Source organism: Mytilinidion resinicola, assembly GCF_010093595.1.
Source record: "Mytilinidion resinicola strain CBS 304.34 unplaced genomic scaffold BDZ99scaffold_27, whole genome shotgun sequence".
Classification (NCBI taxonomy): Eukaryota; Fungi; Ascomycota; class Dothideomycetes; order Mytilinidiales; family Mytilinidiaceae; genus Mytilinidion; species Mytilinidion resinicola.
In genome coordinates, this window is record NW_022985463.1 from 382,423 (window position 1) to 403,615 (window position 21,193).

At 52.4% G+C, this 21,193-nt stretch overlaps 9 protein-coding genes across 9 annotated transcripts; 3 read left to right on the top strand and 6 right to left on the bottom strand.

Moving 5' to 3' along the window:
* Positions 1–1,021, top strand: BDZ99DRAFT_468320 (uncharacterized protein). Its single transcript, XM_033721212.1, has one exon. It carries the CDS (start codon positions 166–168, stop codon positions 724–726), a length of 561 nt encoding a protein of 186 aa, XP_033570325.1. The 5' UTR covers positions 1–165; the 3' UTR covers positions 727–1,021.
* A 385-nt stretch (positions 1,022–1,406) lies between these two features.
* Positions 1,407–9,176, top strand: BDZ99DRAFT_576252 (uncharacterized protein). The gene is made up of 4 exons (XM_033728564.1): positions 1,407–1,947; positions 2,055–2,320; positions 2,377–7,250; positions 7,300–9,176. Exons 1-4 carry the CDS (start codon positions 1,747–1,749, stop codon positions 8,841–8,843), a joined length of 6,885 nt encoding a protein of 2,294 aa, XP_033570326.1. The 5' UTR covers positions 1,407–1,746; the 3' UTR covers positions 8,844–9,176.
* Positions 9,177–9,927: 751 nt separating this feature from the next.
* BDZ99DRAFT_171466 (uncharacterized protein) lies at positions 9,928–10,394 on the bottom strand. Its single transcript, XM_033712976.1, has one exon. It carries the CDS (start codon positions 10,275–10,277, stop codon positions 10,023–10,025), a length of 255 nt encoding a protein of 84 aa, XP_033570327.1. The 5' UTR covers positions 10,278–10,394; the 3' UTR covers positions 9,928–10,022.
* An 84-nt stretch (positions 10,395–10,478) lies between these two features.
* BDZ99DRAFT_468322 (uncharacterized protein) lies at positions 10,479–11,020 on the bottom strand. Its single transcript, XM_033721213.1, has one exon. It carries the CDS (start codon positions 10,919–10,921, stop codon positions 10,700–10,702), a length of 222 nt encoding a protein of 73 aa, XP_033570328.1. The 5' UTR covers positions 10,922–11,020; the 3' UTR covers positions 10,479–10,699.
* Positions 11,021–13,031: 2,011 nt separating this feature from the next.
* On the bottom strand, positions 13,032–14,313 carry BDZ99DRAFT_171485 (HET-domain-containing protein). The gene has a single exon (XM_033712977.1). It carries the CDS (start codon positions 14,208–14,210, stop codon positions 13,374–13,376), a length of 837 nt encoding a protein of 278 aa, XP_033570329.1. The 5' UTR covers positions 14,211–14,313; the 3' UTR covers positions 13,032–13,373.
* A 248-nt stretch (positions 14,314–14,561) lies between these two features.
* BDZ99DRAFT_468323 (alpha/beta-hydrolase) lies at positions 14,562–15,964 on the bottom strand. Its single transcript, XM_033721214.1, has one exon. The coding sequence runs from the start codon at positions 15,879–15,881 to the stop codon at positions 14,718–14,720; it is 1,164 nt and encodes a 387-aa protein (XP_033570330.1). The 5' UTR covers positions 15,882–15,964; the 3' UTR covers positions 14,562–14,717.
* Positions 15,965–16,603: 639 nt separating this feature from the next.
* On the bottom strand, positions 16,604–17,362 carry BDZ99DRAFT_468324 (uncharacterized protein). Its single transcript, XM_033721215.1, has one exon. The coding sequence runs from the start codon at positions 17,262–17,264 to the stop codon at positions 16,722–16,724; it is 543 nt and encodes a 180-aa protein (XP_033570331.1). The 5' UTR covers positions 17,265–17,362; the 3' UTR covers positions 16,604–16,721.
* Positions 17,363–18,553: 1,191 nt separating this feature from the next.
* BDZ99DRAFT_526722 (uncharacterized protein) lies at positions 18,554–19,815 on the top strand (the record flags this gene model as incomplete). The annotated part of the gene is made up of 2 exons (XM_033726165.1): positions 18,554–18,732; positions 19,629–19,815. The coding sequence occupies 2 exons, from the start codon at positions 18,554–18,556 to the stop codon at positions 19,813–19,815; spliced, it is 366 nt and encodes a 121-aa protein (XP_033570332.1).
* Positions 19,816–19,985: 170 nt separating this feature from the next.
* BDZ99DRAFT_526723 (uncharacterized protein) lies at positions 19,986–20,933 on the bottom strand (the record flags this gene model as incomplete). The annotated part of the gene is made up of 2 exons (XM_033726166.1): positions 19,986–20,501; positions 20,553–20,933. The coding sequence occupies 2 exons, from the start codon at positions 20,931–20,933 to the stop codon at positions 19,986–19,988; spliced, it is 897 nt and encodes a 298-aa protein (XP_033570333.1).
* Positions 20,934–21,193: the final 260 nt, after the last annotated feature.

Consider the following 21,193-nt stretch of genomic DNA (forward strand, 5'->3'; position numbering starts at 1 on the left):
GTTGAGTTTCTTGCAGATGTTCTCACGTGGAGCTTTTCTTTTGCTCAATATGCTACGAATTGCGAACCATGATTGATGCCTTCGGAAATGCTACTATGAGCATCAGGAATTCCACTGTCTCCCCGCTATTGAAGGGCTGAGATTTTAGTGCTGAGATGCTGTCAGATGCAGCTTACACAGTACTCCGGGCGCATCGAAGAAAGACGAGAGTCCATCGCGAGCCCATCCCAAGTTACTCTGTGCCGTCTTGAGCTTACCTGCCCCTATGAGATACCGCTGAATCGTGAAGCAGCCACGCATCCATTCTTCAAGATATTGATGACATCGGCGTCCCGCTCGGCATCATCAACCTGTACGAGGACGGGAGAGCTACCCGGAACCAGGCTGGCAGGGCTATTTCAAGACCTGACTTGCATCGCTTCCATTGTGGCGCTGGCTTATTACCTCTTCGCACGCGCATCCGTGATTGGCCGGGGCACTGGCACAACCGTGGGGATGGGGACGGAGTCCGAAGGGCATGGGAGTGGAGACCCGAGTGCTGCAATTTGCCAATTGAGGCTTGCGCGGACCTCCTCCCTCAGGAAAAGGGATGCGCTTGGCAGCGAAGTGGGTGGGCAGTTCCCGGTCGGGTTCCTGAAGACAGCGGCCGGAGTGGTGCGGTGCTTGACGGCCTGCCGGTTCGTGATGCGATCTGCTAGATGCTGGGATGAGGATGGACGGCGCTAGTTGCGGGTTGCTGCAGCCACACTTTTGTTGGACAGCGACGTGCAGCAGATACCGGACGTCTTGCTCAGGGCCATGGCAGTCGCAGGAGGGAGGACTGGTGGAGTTGTGTCTGCGGACGGATGGGACGGCCTGTTATTCATGTTGTCTCTGGCATTGGGACGCAGGCATCAGTGGCGCTGTTGGCCGGCGGGATGGCTTCCCCAACGTCAGTGAGAGGCTGGCGCAGGGGTCTTCTCCGCAATCATCGCCGCGCCGTCTCAACAACTTTGCGGTGTTCACCCAGGAGGACTTTGGGCAGTTGCAGCAATTGCGCCTGGAGCTGCGTCGACAGCGGACAATCAATATGTATGCCGTCAGTGGCTCCCCGGCGGCGTCGCATTCGTCTTCGGGATCAGTCTTCGGCCAGGTCGGCAGCCGATTGCACTGTGGCTGCGGTGCGGTCCCACGCACGGAGGTTTCGGTGAAGCATTGAGGGCAGGCCAGCGCGCCTTACCGCAGTCGGCAGCGTTGGCGATGCTCTGCGCCGGCTTCAGCTCAACAGCTCGGGAGAGCTTGGGGGTCGCCGTAATTAGCGTGCATTGGCAAGGCGCCGTGCGAGGGTCAAGGTGTCCGAGAGAATCTGCGATTGAATAAATACACTCGCCAACAGCCCGCCGCCCGAGTTGTCCAGTCCGTCTGACATTCCTCGCTGCCGCTCACACTTTTCCCGCCGCGTCCCTGTCATCCCCCCTCCTCCCCTTCGACGTGTCTTCTTCCAACACTATCAGATTTTATTACGACGCCCGGGCGCCCTTCCGGTTGCTTCTTCTCCCCGAAGCGACTGCGACGGCTATAGACTTCTTCTCTACCTAATAATTGCTTCACGCGTCCTCCCGCGTGATTCCCCGAGCCAGATCTACAATCCCGATTCGCCCGTCGTCACTCTGGCGCCGCTCTCCCTCTAAACGGCAGTAGCTTACAGCGCCCCCTCTCCCTCCTTCCCAACGCCCAAATCTTCTTCACTGATTGAAAACTCGGTGGATGGGGCTCACTACCAACACAATGGCCGGCGCTGCTTCCAATGGCGTCAACGGGACCCATACCAATGGCACTCCCTCCTCCGCCGCTGCAAAGTACGACCTGCCAGCTCATTTCATCGGCGGAACACATCTCGCGGTTGCTTCGCCAGGAAAGGTGAAGGACTTTGTGGCTGCTCATGGCGGTCACACGGTCATTACGAATGTGAGCCACTTTTCTCCTTGTTTGTAGATGATTCGCATTGTGGGAGAAGTTCTACGGATGGGTGATATGTAGAGTTGGGGTGCAACAATAGCTGACGCCTGAAATAGGTTCTCATTGCAAATAACGGAATCGCGGCCGTCAAGGAGATCCGCTCAGTACGGAAATGGGCATACGAGACATTCGGCGATGAGCGGGCGATCCAGTTCACCGTCATGGCCACACCGGAGGACTTGCAAGCCAACGCGGAGTACATCCGTATGGCGGACAAGTACGTTGAGGTGCCGGGAGGCACCAACAACAACAACTACGCAAACGTCGAACTGATCGTCGACGTTGCGGAGCGGATGGATGTACAGGCTGTGTGGGCAGGATGGTGAGTTTGGCTCGAAGTTTTGGAATATTGAGACTTAGTAAACTAACTGCTATCAGGGGACATGCCTCAGAAAACCCAAAACTCCCCGAGTCGCTCGCTGCCTCCCCCAAGAAGATTGTCTTTATCGGTCCACCCGGTTCCGCTATGCGGTCACTCGGGGACAAAATCTCCTCCACAATCGTCGCACAACACGCAAAGGTGCCCTGTATCCCGTGGTCAGGAGAGGGTGTGGACGAGGTCGAGGTCGACAAGAACGGAATCGTGACTGTTCCTGACCATGTATACGCAAAGGGCTGCACAACCTCGCCAGAAGAAGGCCTGTTGATGGCGAGAAAGATCGGCTTCCCCGTCATGGTCAAGGCTTCAGAAGGAGGTGGAGGCAAAGGCATCCGAAAGGTCGACTCGGAGGAAGGCTTCGAACAGCTCTACCGTGCTGCTGCTAGCGAAATTCCCGGCTCGCCCATCTTCATCATGAAGCTTGCGGGAAGCGCTCGACATTTAGAAGTCCAGCTTTTGGCCGATCAGTACGGCAACAACATCTCTCTTTTCGGCAGAGATTGTTCCGTGCAGCGACGTCATCAGAAGATTATCGAGGAGGCCCCAGTCACAGTTGCAAACCAGAAGACTTTCCACGAGATGGAAAAGGCCGCGGTTGCTCTAGGAAAGTTGGTTGGTTACGTGTCTGCTGGTACCGTCGAATACCTCTACTCCCATGCGGACGACAAATTCTACTTCCTGGAACTCAACCCGCGTCTCCAGGTCGAGCATCCGACTACGGAAATGGTCAGCGGTGTGAACTTACCCGCTGCCCAGCTCCAGATTGCGATGGGCCTCCCTCTACACCGCATTCGTGACATTCGACTTCTCTACGGTGCCGATCCCCATTCGGCCACCGAGATTGATTTCGACTTCACCAAGGAGGGCAGCGCGCAGAACCAGCGTCGACCCACTCCCAAGGGACACACCACCGCCTGCCGTATCACATCCGAAGATCCGGACGAGGGTTTTAAGCCATCGAGCGGTACTATGCACGATCTCAACTTCCGAAGTAGCTCAAACGTCTGGGGTTACTTCTCCGTTGGTACTGCCGGTGGTATTCACAGCTTCTCTGATAGTCAGTTCGGTCATATTTTCGCTTATGGCGAGAATCGACAAGCGTCGCGGAAACACATGGTTGTTGCGCTAAAGGAACTCAGCATTCGTGGTGATTTCCGAACTACCGTCGAATACCTCATTAAACTTTTGGAGACCCCGGCTTTCGAAGACAACACCATTACAACTGGCTGGCTCGACGAGCTCATCTCCAAGAAACTTACTGCTGAGCGACCTGATCCTATGATTGCCGTCATTTGCGGTGCTGTCACCAAGGCTCATGTGGCTAGCGATGCGTGCATGACAGAGTACCGGACAAGCTTGGAGAAGGGTCAGGTTCCGGCGAAGGATGTTCTCAAGACTGTCTTCCCCATCGATTTCATATACGAAGGCCAGCGATACAAGTTCACTGCTACGCGATCCAGCATTGACAGCTACACTCTCTTCATCAACGGATCAAAGTGCGCAGTTGGCATTAGGGCTTTGACCGACGGTGGACTCTTGGTTCTGCTTAACGGCAAGTCCCACAACGTGTACTGGAAAGAAGAGGTTGGAGCCACTCGCGTCAGTGTAGACGGCAAGACCGCTCTTCTCGAGCAGGAGAACGACCCCACTCAGCTCAGGACGCCCAGCCCTGGTAAGCTGGTCAAGTTCACAGTGGAGAATGGCGAACACATCAAGAAAAACCAAGCCTATGCGGAAGTTGAGGTCATGAAGATGTACATGCCTTTGATCGCCGCAGAAGATGGTGTCGTCAATCTCATCAAGCAACCCGGAGCCGTGCTCGAGGCCGGTGACATTATCGGTATATTGGCTCTGGATGATCCCAGCAAAGTCAAGTCTGCGCAACCGTTCTTGGGATTACTACCAGATTTCGGCCCGCCACAGGTCATGGGTAACAAGCCACCTCAACGATTCACGTACCTCAATGGCGTGCTCCAAAACATCCTACAAGGTTTTGACAACCAGGTCATCATGCAGAGTACCCTCAGGGAGCTTCTCGAGGTCCTCCGTGACCCGGAGCTTCCTTACGGCGAGTGGAATGCTCAAGCATCTGCTCTCCACGCACGCATGCCCCAGAAGCTTGACACCACCCTCTCGCAGATTGTGGATAGGGCACACAGCCGAAAGTTGGAATTTCCCGTCAAGCAACTTACCAAGGCCTTTCAGAAGTTCTTGGAAGAGAATGTTTCGCCTAACGATGCGGACTTGCTGAAGTCATCCCTGACACCTCTTACCGACGTCATTGCCCGCTACGCCGACGGTTTGAAGGTCCACGAGTACGCCATCATGACCAAGCTCATCGACATGTATACCGACGTGGAGAGCCTCTTCTCCTCTCGCACCTCAAGAGACGAGGAGGTCGTTCTCAAGCTCAGAGATGAGAATAAGGAGAGCATCATAAATGTCGTCCACACAGTTCTCTCACACACCAGGGTCAGCGCTAAGAACAACCTCATCCTTGCCATTTTGGAACTGTACAGGCCCAACAAGCCTGGCGTTGGCAACGTTGCTAAGTATTTCAAGAGCACTTTGAAGAAGCTTACAGAGCTCGAGTCTCGCCAGACTGCCAAGGTCTCGCTGAAGGCTCGTGAAGTGCTGATCCAATGTGCCATGCCATCTCTCGAAGAGCGTACTTCACAGATGGAACACATCTTGCGGTCATCTGTCATCGAGTCCAGATATGGAGAGAGCGGTTGGGACCATAGAGAACCAGACTTTGATGTCATCAAGGAGGTCGTGGACTCCAAGTACACCGTCTTCGATGTGCTGCCGCAGTTCTTCGCTCACTCCGACCCATGGGTTGCTCTCGCTGCGCTTGAGGTTTACACCCGCCGCGCATATCGTGCGTATCAGCTGAAGGAGATCAACTACCACACCGACAACGAGACGCCTTTTATTCTCTCCTGGGACTTCTCGCTTCGCAAGGTTGGCGAGTCGGAATTCGGCCTCCCGGTCGAATCGTCTCATCCTTCAACGCCGGGTACACCGGGCAGCTCAGCTGGGTTTCCGAATCGTATTCATTCCATCAGCGATATGACTTACCTCCAGTCCCGCATGGATACAGAGCCCACGCGCAAGGGTGCAGTCGTTCCAATTGAATTCCTTGATGATGCTGAGGAATACCTCAGCAAGGCTCTGGAGGTCTTCCCATCCACGGCTCCCCGCAAGAAGACATCGAATGCCGGTCTGATGGCCGACTTGTCCAAGGCACGCAAGCCCAGCGCCAATCCGGGAACCAAGATCGAGAACGAGGATGAGTTGACTGGTGTCTGTAACATTGCAGTCCGCGACTCTGAGAGCTTCGACGACGCTGAGATTCTCGAGCGCCTCCTTCCAGTCGTCAAGGAATACGCAGAGGAGTTGTTCGCAAGGCGGATTCGACGTCTCACGTTCATCTGCGGCCACAAGGATGGAACTTACCCAGGATACTTCACCTTCCGCGGGCCGAAGTACATCGAAGACGAAAGCATTCGTCACATCGAGCCTGCTCTTGCTTTCCAACTTGAACTTGGCCGTTTGAACAAGTTCCACATCAAGCCGGTCTTCACCGAAAATCGGAATATCCATATTTACCAAGCGACTGGCAAAGGTGCTGAAAGCGACAAGCGATACTTCACTCGTGCTGTTGTCAGGCCTGGCCGTCTTCGGGAGGATATTCCTACTGCAGAGTACATGATCTCTGAAGCTGATAGGCTCATGACGGATATCTTGGACGCCATGGAAATCATCGGTGACAACCAGGCTGATATGAACCACATCTTTATCAACTTCTCAACCGTCTTCCCTCTCGAACCTTCAGAAGTTGAGGAGGCTATTGCTGGTTTCTTGGAACGATTCGGCCGTCGTCTTTGGAGGCTCCGTGTCACTGGTGCCGAAATTCGCATCATCTGCACTGACCCAGCTACTGGCGTTCCCTACCCTCTCCGTGTTGTCATCACGAACACATCCGGTTACATCATCAACGTTGAGATGTATGTGGAGCGCAAATCGGAGAGGGGCGGTCAATGGCTCTTCCACAGCATTGGTGGAACCACGAAGATTGGCTCCATGCACTTGCGACCCGTTTCAACTCCCTACCCAACCAAGGGTGCTCTACAGCCGAAGCGATACAAGGCTCACATCATGGGTACTCAGTACGTCTACGACTTCCCTGAGCTCTTCAGACAGGCCGTGGAGAACAGCTGGACGAGCGCTGTTTCCAAGCATCCGTATCTCAAGGAGAAGCAACCTACCAAGGGCGAGTGCATCGAGTACTATGAGCTTGTTCTTGACGACAACGAGCAGCTGGCTGAAGTTAACCGCGAGCCCGGTGCCAATATAATTGGTATGGTCGGCTGGATTTTGACAGTGAAGACTCCAGAGTATCCCCGGGGCCGACGCTTCATCATCATCGCCAACGATATCACCTTCAAGATTGGTTCCTTTGGCCCACAGGAAGACAAGTTCTTCCACAAGTGCTCTGAGCTCGCTCGCAAGTTGGGCATCCCCAGAATTTACCTGTCTGCCAACTCGGGTGCCCGTATCGGTCTTGCAGAAGAGCTGATTCCTCACTTCTCCGTCGCCTGGAAGGACCCGACCAAGCCAGAGTCTGGCTTCGACTACCTGTACCTTACCGAGGAGAAGCACAAGCACTTTGTTGATGGCCAGAGAAAAGATGTGCTCACGGAGGCGATCAAGGTTGACGGTGAAGTTCGACACAAAATCACCACTATCATTGGTCAAGAGGATGGCCTCGGTGTTGAATCCCTACGTGGATCTGGTTTGATTGCTGGTGAGACTTCAAGGGCTTACGATGATATCTTCACTATCACTTTGGTCACTTGTCGGTCTGTTGGTATGTATCACCCGCTTTTTCTTAATACTTCGCTAATCTATCTCTTCAGGTATCGGCGCTTACCTTGTACGCCTTGGTCAACGTGCTATTCAGATCGAGGGCCAGCCCATCATCCTGACTGGTGCTCCTGCCATCAACAAGCTGCTTGGCCGAGAAGTCTACACTTCTAACCTGCAACTTGGTGGCACTCAGATCATGTACAAGAACGGTGTGTCGCATATGACTGCCAATGATGACTTCGAGGGTGTCTCGAAAATCGTCAAGTGGATCTCGTATGTGCCCGACAAGAAGGGCAACCCCGTCCCCATCTCGCCTACCACTGACGACTGGGACCGCGATGTCACTTTCTTCCCACCACTTAAGGCGCCTTATGATGTGAGGCACTTGATCGCCGGTAAGGAAGAATCAGAGGGATTCCTATCTGGTCTATTCGATCGCGACTCCTTTGAGGAGACTCTTGGTGGATGGGCCAGGACAGTCGTCGTTGGCCGTGCTCGTCTAGGCGGCATTCCCGTTGGTGTCATTGGCGTTGAGACCCGATCAGTCGAGAATGTTACCCCAGCTGATCCTGCCAATCCGGATTCCATCGAACAAGTCACCTCCGAGGCTGGTGGTGTCTGGTATCCCAACTCAGCATACAAAACGGCCCAGGCCATCCGCGACTTCAACAACGGCGAGCAGCTCCCTTTGATGATCCTTGCCAACTGGCGGGGTTTCTCCGGTGGCCAGCGCGACATGTACAACGAGGTCCTCAAGTACGGCTCCATGATCGTCGACGCTCTCGTCAAGTACGAGCAGCCCATTTTCGTCTACATTCCCCCCAACGGCGAACTCCGTGGTGGCTCCTGGGTCGTCGTCGACCCGACCATCAACGCGCAATACATGGAAATGTACGCCGACGAAGACTCCCGCGGCGGTGTCCTCGAGCCCGAGGGCATTGTGGGTATCAAGTTCAGGAAGGACCGCCAGCTCGAGACCATGGCCCGCTTGGACCCGACCTACGGCGACCTCAAGCGCAAGCTCAACAACGCCGCGACCCCGCAGGCCGAGCTCGCCAGCATCAAGGCCAAGATGACGGAGCGCGAGCAGCTCCTCCTCCCCGTCTACGCGCAGGTCTCGCTGCAGTTCGCTGACCTCCATGACCGTGCGGGTCGCATGCATGCGAAGGGCACTATCCGCTCTGCGCTCCGCTGGCAGAACGCTCGTCGCTTCTTCTACTGGCGTCTTCGTCGCCGTCTCAACGAGGAGTACATCCTCAAGCGTGTTGCGCTTGCGGCAGCTCCTTCCTCCAACGGTGCAACCGTCTCATCACCTGACCCAGCTATGCGGGCGAGGGGCTTGGAGATGCTGAAGGCGTGGAGCCAGATCCCGAAGTTCGACACGGACGATCGGAGTGTCGCGGTGTGGTATGAGGAGCACCGGAAGGAGGTACACAACAAGGTTGAGGGCCTGAAGAGAGAAGGTGTGGCGATGGAGGTGGCGAGTTTGTTGAGGAGGGATCGTGAGGGCGGGTTGAGGGGAGTTGTGCAGATGCTGGCGACGCTGCCGACGGGGGAGAAGGAGGAGGTGCTTAAGGCGCTTGCGAGGGCGTAGAGAGGGAGAGGTTGAGAGTGGAGATTGTATAAAATTTCTTAGTTGTGTTTTGTTTGAGAGAGCAGTGTGGGTTTGAAATGGGAGTTTGGGTGGGATGGGGGTTGTGTATCATTGTTAGCGTGTTCATTTGATTGAGTTTCTTCATTCCTGGGGTTGTTTTGTTGGTGACATTTTGGAATGGTAGATGGAATCACGTCTTCCTGAATTATCCCAGTCACCTTGCAGTGAGTGATAACGAGTTTCGTGCTTAGTAGGTATAGTTACTAAAAATCGCCTTTATAAGTATCTAGGATTGTGTTAATATTTTTAAACGTTTCATAATAATCTTTCAGGATATTACATTGCTAATAGTAACTTCTTAACGTCCTTAAGTGTATATTCAAGTTGTTGCACCGTTCTATATACTCCTTAAGGTTTTGGCGGAGACATTTTTAATGACACACGCGAATCTATAGCGATCCTTGCACACCTCACAGGTAATATCTGCAAGGCTGACTGCGGCAGAGTTTATACCAAAAACCTTAGCCATAATTATAGACCTTCCGGATTAGGGCGGACCCGAGCTGGGGGGCTCTGCTAGAACGGGAAGCTCTGCAAGACGCAGGTATTATGCGCATACCTTAGTAAACGCGGAGTAAGTTAAAACTGGAAGCTGCGGGAGGTTGGGCGCTCTTATTACCAAGGCATCCTCAGCCTCGTGTAACAGGGCAAAGCCACGAACACTAGAAGGCAGCCCAAGGCAGCCCAAGTGTTGTATATGGTTGTTTCTATCCGGGAGAAAGCGATGGAACTCTAAACAAGCTCGTGCATGAGCTTGTTTAAACGCGCGAGAGAACCAGCGAGCACTAAGAAATCTATTTCTTCTGGCTTGCTATTCTAGCTTTTGTATGAGGCTCGCATGTAGAAGGCAGCTACGTAGCTTCCTCCTTCCTCATACGCAGGCTCTCGTTGCCTCGCACGTTTGTCGCCTCACGCGTTGTTCGCACTAATGTCCGTTCATTCACACCCTCTCTCCCTACAACCCCTCAGTGTTGTAATTAGTTGTATTTCCTTACTCCTCACAGTCATAGCGGACGGGTATGTATGCCGCAAATGTATGTACTGGTTTTTGGCCCACGGCAACTCATTATACGTAGTAAGAGCCTGGCTGGCACGCCAGAGCGCAGCATCTAGGTCCTACTACGTATGAAAAACCACCAAAGCTCTCCTAAAGGAGGCACCATCCAAGGGTGGTAGGCGGGTGAAGCTCAATGCTGTGCAGCCGGTGCTGGAAAGGACCACCAGCGAAGGCCTCCGTCGAGGCCTTACGCGCGGTGGTGAGCAGGAGGAAGGGGGAGAGTGATCGAGCCGTGTTTGTAGAACTCGGCTAGCTCCACGCACGTGATGCGCTGGAAATACACCCATCATCCATAGCTTCTGCAGTGACTGCAGCATTTCTAGCCAGTCCCTTGGCCCTCACAAGCATGCAGAATCGTACGCAGGTGTCGGCCTGGTCTGTAGACAGGTGAGCAGCCAAGATGACGAGCTGGTGCCCAGCTGAGCCTTTGCGAAGTCCTTTACGAGCATCGTGATGCATAGATGACGCCCATTTTTAGACCAAATCAAAGGGTGGCGCCGTTTCGGCATAACGGCCATCCGGCGAATGAGCAAAGGACAAGATTAAACCGAGCTAAGCTGGAGAGGTGAGGTGAGGTTGTGCTTCCTGAGCAAGTGGCAGCTCGTGCCAGTTGCTCGCTTCCACATGACAGGATCTACGCGTTGCTTGGGCTTTTTCCACCGTCCGTGTCAGGTATTGTGACGATTGATTACAGTCGGGAGATAGCAGAGGTGATTGCTGAGTTTTCTTCTGCCGTCTCTCAATAGATCGGCCGAATTGGAGATAAGCAAACGGTGTCCGCCGTTGGGGGAGGCTGATAACAGAGAGGAGTTCCATGGGACTGCGAGCGAAGGAGGGGAGCCTTACGAAAGTTAAGGATGGCGAGAATGTAGGAGTTGTTGGCGGACGAAGTGATGACTAGCAGCATAGCCGTGCTTCCTGGGCGCCTTCTACATCTCTTGGCGGCTGGCTGCTTCAACATGGCACCGAATCTAGCTCGCTCAGGACGCTAGCGCTGCTATTGTAATGGTGCGAAGTGTTGGCCTTCAGGAACAGTACGTTCGGCCAGAGATTCGAGTTGGTACAAAATCAGAGAATCAGAGCTAATGTCCGTCCCTGGGTTGCGGAAACCCACCGTGCCGCAAAATATGAGGGGTACCTTAACTTTAAGCGACTATAGCTCTGCGCACATGTTGATACTTCCTATGCTTTGGTATAAATCATGTGCTATGGCTACTTTTAAACATTCGGGAGCCCTCCTACCTATAAATTACGCTTTGCATCATCGCCTTTACGCCTGATTTGCGGAGAGCATCCTTTTATAGCATAATAGAGTTCCTTTATTATAGTACTATAAAAGGGCCTTATCTAAGCTTTAGAGCCTTACTATTATACTAGGAAGTCTTTATTAGCCTTATGGCTGATATCGCATGCAAATTCATTTAAAGTCACCGCGCTAATTGGTACCTCTAACCGATGCGATCACCAATCCAACCAGTGCGAAACAGCCTACATAATCATCACTATGTAACTTAATTTACTTATAGTGGCTATTAGACTTGTGGCTGTGCGCAGTCTTAGTAAGCAGGCCGACCTCAGCCCTGCCGCTTTGCAATCCAACTCAACCTTGGCCATGCCTTTAGTCAACTGAGTCAACTCTCTGAAATACCTATAGAATTCGCCACCTTACAAGGGTGTGGCCGGTGCGGCTCGGCTGTCCTCCCTAACTATAGCAGCGAGATCTAGTAGCAAATTATTCTCATTACTACTAAGTATTACTAGTAAGCATGCTTACGTAGCTTAACTGTAAGACGAAATGTCACGGCAGGGGGCTTGACGATGGAATCGATGATAATCGGCTGTACCGGTATGTCGAATGACAATAGAGAGACGAATCCTTAAGGAAGCGCGGAGAGCGCTCCAGAGAGGATTCGGATGTGGGCGTGGGCCTTTGGCGAGCACGTGCTGCGAGGCACGTAATACGCATGCGGTCGCAGGCGTCTCGCAGGGCTCACGCAACTATATACTGGGTGGTGCATCTCGCACCTCACAGCAGCTCAGTTTTTAGCTGCCACCGGTCTGACCTCTCCTGGACGAAGCAAAATGCAACATGTATAGAAAAGAACACCAGCCTCCCAGCATCTCAAGTCCTAGCCCAGTAATATTTTGAAATTCTGACTACGGTATCCACTTTCAAGTAAGGTCAACGAATTGAACCTCAAGTCTAGGTTTAGGCCGAGGGTATGATGTTTGTTAGGGTAAAGAAAAATATTCCGACATGTTATACCAGAGTCACTGTCTCCAACTTGAAATCATCCTCCTTCCATCGGTATCCTCGCACGACTCCTATTCGGCCATATTTACCTTGCCCATACTTTTCAAGAAGCAGTCCATAGGTTCGCGTCAATTGAAGCACATGAACACGAGGATTCGCCATTCCAAATCGTTCCCAAGGAAAGTCTAGCGTGGCCCAAGCAAATTCTTTTCGCAGCTCATCCGTGCTTTGCCAATATTGTACCCCCTGTTTTAGTTTTTCCAGGGAGATCCGTACACCTTTTGGGAGAGATACCTGTTCGTACCATGGAGGTAGTAGCGGTTGGTACCCACGAATTGCAGACCAGTCAATCTCTTTCACGTACCCTTCTACTGTTATTCTCGAGCCACCGTCCTGGAAATTAAACCGCAAGATACTGGGCACAGTTTGATACTCATGATCAATGACTGGGCGCATACTGCGAGTATCTTCCATAAACGGCGGATTTAGGTTTCGTCATTCTGTGAGCAGGGCTGCACTGGCCCCTTGATAGATAGCCAAGACCAAGATGGAATGATTAGGTCTTTACCGCGGTGTAAAGGAGACCTAATCCAAGAGTCTGACCTTCTGTTGCGTCTCTCCCAGAGCAAGCCACGAACTATGTCTTCCTGCCACAGGCCATGGTAGTAATTATAACCAGTAATGAGCTTGACATGATTTACCAATCCTTGGATTGCGACAGGACGATCCGTCTCATAAGTTAAAGAGCGTGTCGAATAGTCAGTCATGGCAGTGTACCAATTGCAAAGAATTCGCTTGACTTTGTCCCTGTCGGCTCCGATATCAACCAGACGGGTTTGATAATGTCCTGGTTTGGCTTCAGAATGAGGAGGACCAAACTCCTGAGGCCCTCCAAGAGCACCCATATAGCAGCAACACTCCCACATCATCATACCGGACTCCATGAAATGGAAGATTCGCGGCGATAGCTGGCGTTCCTGGAGGCACCAACCGCGAGTCCCAAGTTCGCCACCTTCTAAAAAGCCTTTCCATATTTCGCCCGTATCTTTCCATTTACGAGAGGCGAAATAGTCGGCAACCCAGCCATGGGATGAAAGCTCTTGTGAGTAGCCGCATTTCGACCAAAGAGGTCGATCCGGTGACTCTCTGATATTAATAGCTATCGTGCAGAACGCGTTGCGGTAAATAAGAGCCATCTGTTTAGGTTGGACGTCCCAGTCCTCTTTCGAGTCATCCAAAACTTAGCTTTCAATCTAGAATCGTCATTGCACTGGCATACCTGTATGATGCAGAGTGAATCAATCCAAATATAGCGAGTACCCAACCATCGGCAAGCACCTATTGCAAACTTGAATGTCTTTGACAACCTTTCCTCCTCAATCCGCTCCAGCTTTTTATTCAAAGAGTCATTTGTTGTTCGAATATCCATTTGATGCAAATCCTGCGGTGTAGGCCATCTGTGACTTAACGCTATGTACCTCTTATCGACCATCTCAGTATCCGCGGTAACAATTAAGCGAGGACTGAGCTGATCGGTCCCATTGCCAATGTCGACGAGACGAGTTGGTAGAGCTGCATGATCACTATGATGGGTCCAAGAGTTGCAGTCATCATGAGATTCAAGACACCATTTAAGCCATTGCTTCGGTTCATCCGGATAGAAGTGCGAGAATGTGATCCCACGTATAGTTGACCACGGGTGACTGACTTCTTTCGGTGGATAACTTGTCCGTTCTTCCGATACATAGTCAACGTATTGATCCAGCATTGGGTGGAGAGCTGTCATATCTGTAAACGAGCCACCGGTGGGTTTCTCCACTCGTGGCGACTTCTCGGCATATTTCTTGCAAAAGATCTTATGGCGAGGCCAATCGGTCGCTTGGCATTCTTTGGAGCAATATCTAATGCTTCGGCAACGAGCGCAGAGCGATGTGGATTTCGAGGTGCAAATAACGCAGTCAGTCGAGGCGTCGGAAGAACTCTGATCTTCAGCCATGGAGAGGCCTTGTGTCTTGAACGCGGCGGGGAGTATGAGCTTCCAGGAGATGATATGCTGATGTCGAGAATCGAAGTGCTGCAAGCAATGATGGAATGTGAGAATGGTCAGAAATATGACATCCAAGGTAACTCACGCTCGCCGTCACGAAAAGTGAGACTTTGAAGCACCGTGCGCCTCGCTAAGCGGAGTCTCACTTTTTGTGACGGCGAGCCTGCCCGATCTCCTCTCCTCCCCGGATAATCCTATTTGGGTAGTAAGGATCACACCAACCTCCAAAAACCAAGCTATGATCGATGTCTGTCTCGCGATTACGATTACGTAGGTAGGCATAATTTGGTGAATCGTTGAGTATTATTTTATGATTTGCGAAGGAGACTGGTGTATACTTCATAGATATGTTCGAGAAAAGCTGGAGTAACGGATAGCTACAATTTGCTACATCGCTATCCCTCACAACGTGTTGAAGCTGATGTCCGTCTCAGGTCCTTTACTCAAGCTTTTGCCTCAATGACTGCTTTTCAAGAACGCAAGAATCCCCTCAACCACGATTTCCGGCTGCTCCTGCTGGGGCCAATGTCCCGCATGCTCTACAAACTTAACCCCACGAAACTTGGAGCATGCGCTATCTAGGTTCTCCAGCGCCCCAGGCTGCTGATAGTTTCCCCAATCCTTCTCCCCACTCAGAAACAGCGCCGGTACCTCAATCTTCCTCCTGGAAAAAAGCTCCATATCCCTCGCCATCTTCGGATCCGTCTGGCTCCGATACCAATTCAACCCCCCTTGAAACCCAGTCCGCCCCCACTCTCTCACATAGACATCCAAATCCTCCTCCGACATCCATCTCGTCGTCTTCTTCTCATCCTCACCCTCCATTAACTCCGCCACAACCTCCGGCATCGAGGAGTGGAAAGGCATAATGTAATACCCCGGCATCTTCGCCAACTCCCCCGCCTCCCACGCCGCGAGCGGATGCGGCTTATTACCCTCCCAATCAGCGCTCTTAAGGTGCAGATACCCGCGCAGGAACTCATGCAAGCCCTGCCCCGGACACGCCCAATTAATCGGCGCAAGCGAGGTGGAATTATACCACTTATAATGCTTCCGTGGCTCCGGCAGCGACGCGAGCTCCTTCTGAATATCCCTCGCCTCCTCAATCTCCGCATCCGGATCACGGATATTGAACGGCAGCGGACCAGGCTCTTTAAACGGGTGGCTCATCGTCACGACCCGCTCGAACAGATCCGGCCGCATAAGCGCGCACATGCTCGCCACGACGGCGCCGAAGTCGTGCCCGATCACGCAGTGCACCTTCGCGTAGCCGAGCGCGGAAACGAGGATGACCATGTCGCGCACGACATTGGTCATGGTGAACTGGGACAGGTCGACGGCGGAGAAGGAGGACTCGTCCCAGCCGGTCGTGCGGCCGTAGCCGCGTTGGTCCGGGGCGACGACGCGGTAGCCGCCGGCGGCGAGGGGGAGCATGGTTTTGCGCCAGGAGAAGGCGAGCTCGGGGAAGCCATGGAGAAGGAGCAGGAGGGGTTTTTTCGGAGTGCCGGCTTCGAGGATGTGGTAGGTTAGGGAGTTGGAGGGGCAGTGGATGTAGGACTGGGAGATGCCGGGGGGGAGGGGGAGGGGCGCGAGTCTTTGGGTGCTGGATTTGGAGGACATGGTTGGGGGGTGGAGTGGGATGGAGTATAGCAGAAATGATGTGTAGATTTGAATTTGAGTGATGGATGATGGAAACGATCCCTTGCGGAAGTTTGGAGACAAGTTGAAAGTAAGAAAGGACGAATTGATTCTAGTGGCACAAAAGCCGCGATTGTCGAACTGCCGTTAGAGGACTCGTTAACGGCTCGTAGTATGCTGTGTATGATGCTGTCTCTTGGCTAGATTCGTAGAGTGCAAAAAGACAGCAAGCGTGTTGGAGTGGGATGTTGGTTATCTTCATCGTCAGTTCAGGTGAGTCTGTGGAATGATCGCCAGCACAACCGAATAGGGGTAATAGACATCGAGCTTAAAATAGGACAGTCTCACGAAACCTATCTATTCAGGCGGGCCACATCGTTCAAGGGAGATACGATGTTGAGTGGTCCAGTCAAATAGACTTTCGTTGAAAAGTTCTCCAGTCTATTCACTGTCGATTTTAGTAGTGTCAAGAATTGACCTTCCTGAAGAATTGCAGGATCAATAGCGTTCAGTACTCCGAGTCATGGTCACACATCGAGAACGACGAGGTCGACCAAGCGAAGGTCTCTCATCTGGACAGTCACGGGAGCGTATTTGATACTATTAGTTTACTAGTGTCTATTGAGCCAGACAGTTAGGGATTCATCAAGGCGCGAGCTATGCTATGGAAGTTCATCACCTTAGCATTATCAACTGGGATATTAGATGGTTCAAATTCTTCCTAATTCGTTGCTGCGCATATTGGGACATTCCAGGGCTACTTACAGTCGGTTCTTCTTCCATGCGTAGCTCAGAAGGCACTTGAATCAGGACCTCGATACATTAGACCTTCACAAACTCCCAAACAAGCCCATCATTGCCCCCATCCCCGATCTTCGCCAATTTCTCCACCCCATGCTCTTTCTTGATACCCACGTGCCAGAGCCTCTCAAAATGCGTCATTAGCAGGACATATCCCCCCTCCGGCCTCAATCTAACGCAGAAGTTCTCCCATCCTTGATGCCGCCCGGCTGCGCAGCGCAAGTTCCCCTTGTCATCATGACCCAACAGGCGACCCGAGGCTTTGTTCCGGAAACCGAGCCAGCCTTTCGTCTCCATGCATACCCAGTGGATGGAGCCGCGGCCGCCTATTGGGGCCAGGATGATCTGTCCGTCGACCAGCGTGATCACGTGGCCAGATGAGGTTGAACGGATGATAAAGGTGGAGCCCGGCCAAGGAACAGAGGAGTTGGTCTTGATGTCGCCAAATGCATAGTCTTCGTCCATGAGGTCGGCTACAACGGTTTCAGGTGGCGTGGCCGCCGTGCAGACGGTGGAGTTGTCGTCGTCCGGGATGGCTTGGGGGTCGATATGATTGAGGACCATGTTGAATGGTTGCTGTGTCGTTTTGATAATCGAGAGACTGTCTATGGTATACTCATGGATATCCTCTAAGAGGAGATGGTTTGAGTTGAGTGCGATCGTGACACTCAGAGGATGTTGTCGATGGGACGCGACGTTGCTCACGCGAGTGGCAGGCGAAAGCACCCTATTGGAATACCTAATTTTAGGGGATTTCGGCCCCCTACCTATACAGAGGTAGCTTCCATCCACCACCGCCCTTCCACTTCTTATCGGCAATAGACTTCACAGTAAATACTTTGCTTCAGCGGGTTTGAGGTCCCTTTAGACTGACTTCGACTGGTGCACTCCTCCGTACCGGCCCTCGGCACGGGGAATATCGAGATAACACACTCGTCAGCCCTCATCTTAGGTCACACTGAAGGATCATCAGTCCGAGCCCCTCAGCCTTACAGTAATCCTGGTTAAGTACTGGATCGGGTGTGCTACAATCGTGCCACATTCTAGTCGTTTCAGCTGCTGCTAGCACATCGGATTCAGCCATTTACAACACTACCATCATCGTCATCGTCATCGTCATCATTCTCGTCCTCACCCGTACATGTTCTGAACAACTTTCAGTACCTATCATGTCTGCTCAAAATTTCGGTCGCAAATTCGGCGACCTGTACTCATCAATCAATCTGGATCATTCCAAGCAAGAAAGCCGGCTGATAGTCCTTCAACCGGGCCATCGCGCCGATCCATTACAATGCATCTTAGAGTCTATCTCCTTATTGAGCAAATCAGAGTATGAAGCTCTCTCATATACATAGGGGAAATCATCCCAACGAAAGACGATCTTAGTAAATGGCCATATTTTCTCAATCACTAAGAACTTAGAAGTTGCCCTACGACATCTTCGAGACCCGCACATACCGCGCAGACTTTGGGTCGACGCAAAATGCATCGACTAGAGCAATATCGAAGAGCGAAATTCCCAAGTTCAGTTGATGTCTACGATATACCGCCAGGCTTCACGCGTACGGATCTGGCTCGGGGATGCGATGATGGACTATTTCAAGGACCTCCAAAACGGGACCGCACAGGAAAGACACCACTGCTACCCAAAGGCGATATTTGCAAAAGAATGGTGGCGCCGTGTCTGGGTACCTCCAGTACAGGAGCTATCCGTAAATCCGAAAGAGCCTCTAGTCGGATATGGCAACAAATGGGTTCTATAGTCATCCCTCCGATTATACGGGCACATTCAAAGGCATCTTGAGTTGAAGCTTGGTCGATACATCCCGGATTCAGACTATCGACGCTTCGAGATGGCAGACAAGATCCGGAATTTCTACCAATCGAGTCCGAACTCGGGGATGCACTACTATCTCCACCATACCGCTGGATCACTGGCCATAGATCGTAGAGACAAGGTGTTTGCTATCTTAGGCCTTGCTACGTTGGGCCAATCGTCATTTATTCCGGACTACACGAAGGCTTTGAGCAGGTCTGCAAGGAAGCTGCCGTGCACATTATCCGCAGTCAAAACTCGCTAAACGTGCTTTGTCACTACCGTACCTTGAAGAAATCGCGGCTTCCTCCTGGCTTCCAAAGTTCATCTCTTCATCTGTTGACGATGACATCGTACCGCTCCTAGTACCAGAAGTGAGGAGTCTCTACGCGGGATCCAGGGCCTTGGCGCCAGTGGTGCACTTCTCGAACGCCCTAAGCCAAATGACGGCTCGGGGTCTGCTTTTCGACACCGTTGGTACCGAAGCAACACCAAGAATTTTCCATGTCCATCAACAATCCACGCTAGCTCCAGATAGATTTCGTCTTCTTGAGGATATATCTGGACCCCCCCTTGGGGAAGAGATACCTGGGAACGACATGCGCTCACAGCTAGACCGGTCGCATTCTGTCTTGCATATACTGATGGGGAATGGCACTGGACCCAAGGCGCTGGAAGACAAGCAAGAAACCGACATTAAAGTCTCATTCGACGAGTGGCAAGATATGTACAATTACTTTTTAGGGCGGCGAACACCCCACCTCCCCTAGGCTTCGATCACGATTCGGAAAGCTGGAGAAATCATTACACGTACCCATTCCGCAAAAAGGCAACTGAGACTTTGAGTGGCGGATATCTATTCACGACCATGACGGGGTTTCTCGGCGCTGGACTCAAAGGTCTTGAAGCTGGCGACGTCATAGCTATTCTTTGTGGCGCAGATGTCCCATTCATCCTTCGTGACAAGGGTGATTACTACGCGTTCCGAGGCGCTTGCCATATCCAAGGCATCATGCACGGAGAGATGGTTGAAATATATGAGCAAGAAAAAGGGAAGCGGATAGGTGTTGAGGAGAAAGACTTCATTCTACATTGAAAAACACCCTTACTAGCTACCTCGCCACTCTTTACAACGCCGAAGAGATGAGGACGTGGGAAGAGGGCTTAGATGAAATTGAGAGCTTCAACTGGAGCACAGAGATCGACAATATCCAGTGGGAGCAAGACAATGGATCTGAAGGCCTTCGCAAGAAGAACACAGCAACGTTACAGTCTACCGTCCCTCCAGAGGTCGAATAGCAGGACACCCGAAATGAGGCCGTGTCTGCTATGATTATCGGCGAGCCTCCAGATCTTGCCTAATTGCGCATCACGGCTGTGCACCCAGCAGACGATGCCAGGACCGCCAGCGCTGACAACTCGGCAGGACGATGATGTCAAGGACGACATCATGCAGAATGATACTCTCCCTAGTCCTCTTCCACCCCTTTTCCTTTCCCATCCCGATTCCACCCTTCATCCCCACATTCCCCGCCTCCCACTTTCAACCCGCTCAAGTACTTGTTCGGCTTGTCAATAGCGGTCCAATTTCCTTCCCCCACCTCACCAATAACTAACTCGCACGTCCTCCGCCCATTGACCGGCCCACCGGGGAAATACGGCCAGTAGAAATGGAAGCCCGCACACGCTGCATCCTTCATACAAGCTAGCGCACACTCGTTTACGCTAAGCACATCACCAATAGGCTTTTTGGCAGTCGGGGGAACAGCAAACTGGTTCGTGCAAGAGAGTTTGAACCTAGACGTTGCTGGATTTCTGGTGAGCGGATCGAGCGATGACGGCGAAAACGGCGTCGGCAGCTGTGGGTCAAATGCCCACACTTGGTTGTCGGAGCCGGGGAGGGGGCACAGCATGCCAGGTCCGAACGCGGCGCTAGTGTGGTTGAGCGGGACGGCGGCGACCTTTTGGTAGCCGTTGTCCCAGATCTGTGATGCCGCATCAGCACTTCAATGCCGTTAAGATAACGGATGGCATACGTAGGGGAGCGCGTCCTTTGAGTACACTACCGCACACGCTGTCGTTAGAGGGAACCACGTCAGTCCATTGCAGTCTAGGCTGCCGGCATGGCAGTGCGCCTCGCACTCTGCCAGGCTCTTGGACGCTGGCAGCCAAGCCCAGGCACCATAGGCGGCGTTGAAGCAGTAGAGATGGTATGCGCGGCCGTTGATGGTCCGGACGAAGCCTTCATATGGGGGGCAGATTAGAGTGGGGCCTAGGTCAAAAGAGAGCGAGATGGATAATTGCGAGAGAGGAGATTGCGGTTGAGAGGAGAGAGCGACGGCAGAGTCGGTGAGCGAGTTGAGAGGTGGAAGAGCTTGAGCCACGGCTAGGAGCAGAGCGAGGGCGCGAGAATACATGATGAATGTAAGAGAGCATTAGGGGAAAGGAATTGAGATGGTGACGAATTAATTGTATCCTCAGCTAAGGACAGGCAGATGTGTTGGTGAGGGGATTTTGGATATTGACTGTGGCTGCTGGTTGCTGTGCGCAAGACGCTTTGTGCAGTACTAGGTCGTAAGTATGGACACACGGATATATCACTGCTGCGGCTTCACTCTTGCTCCCTCAACGTTACTGTAAGGAGGACAACTTGACATCGTGCCTAGGTTTCGGCAAA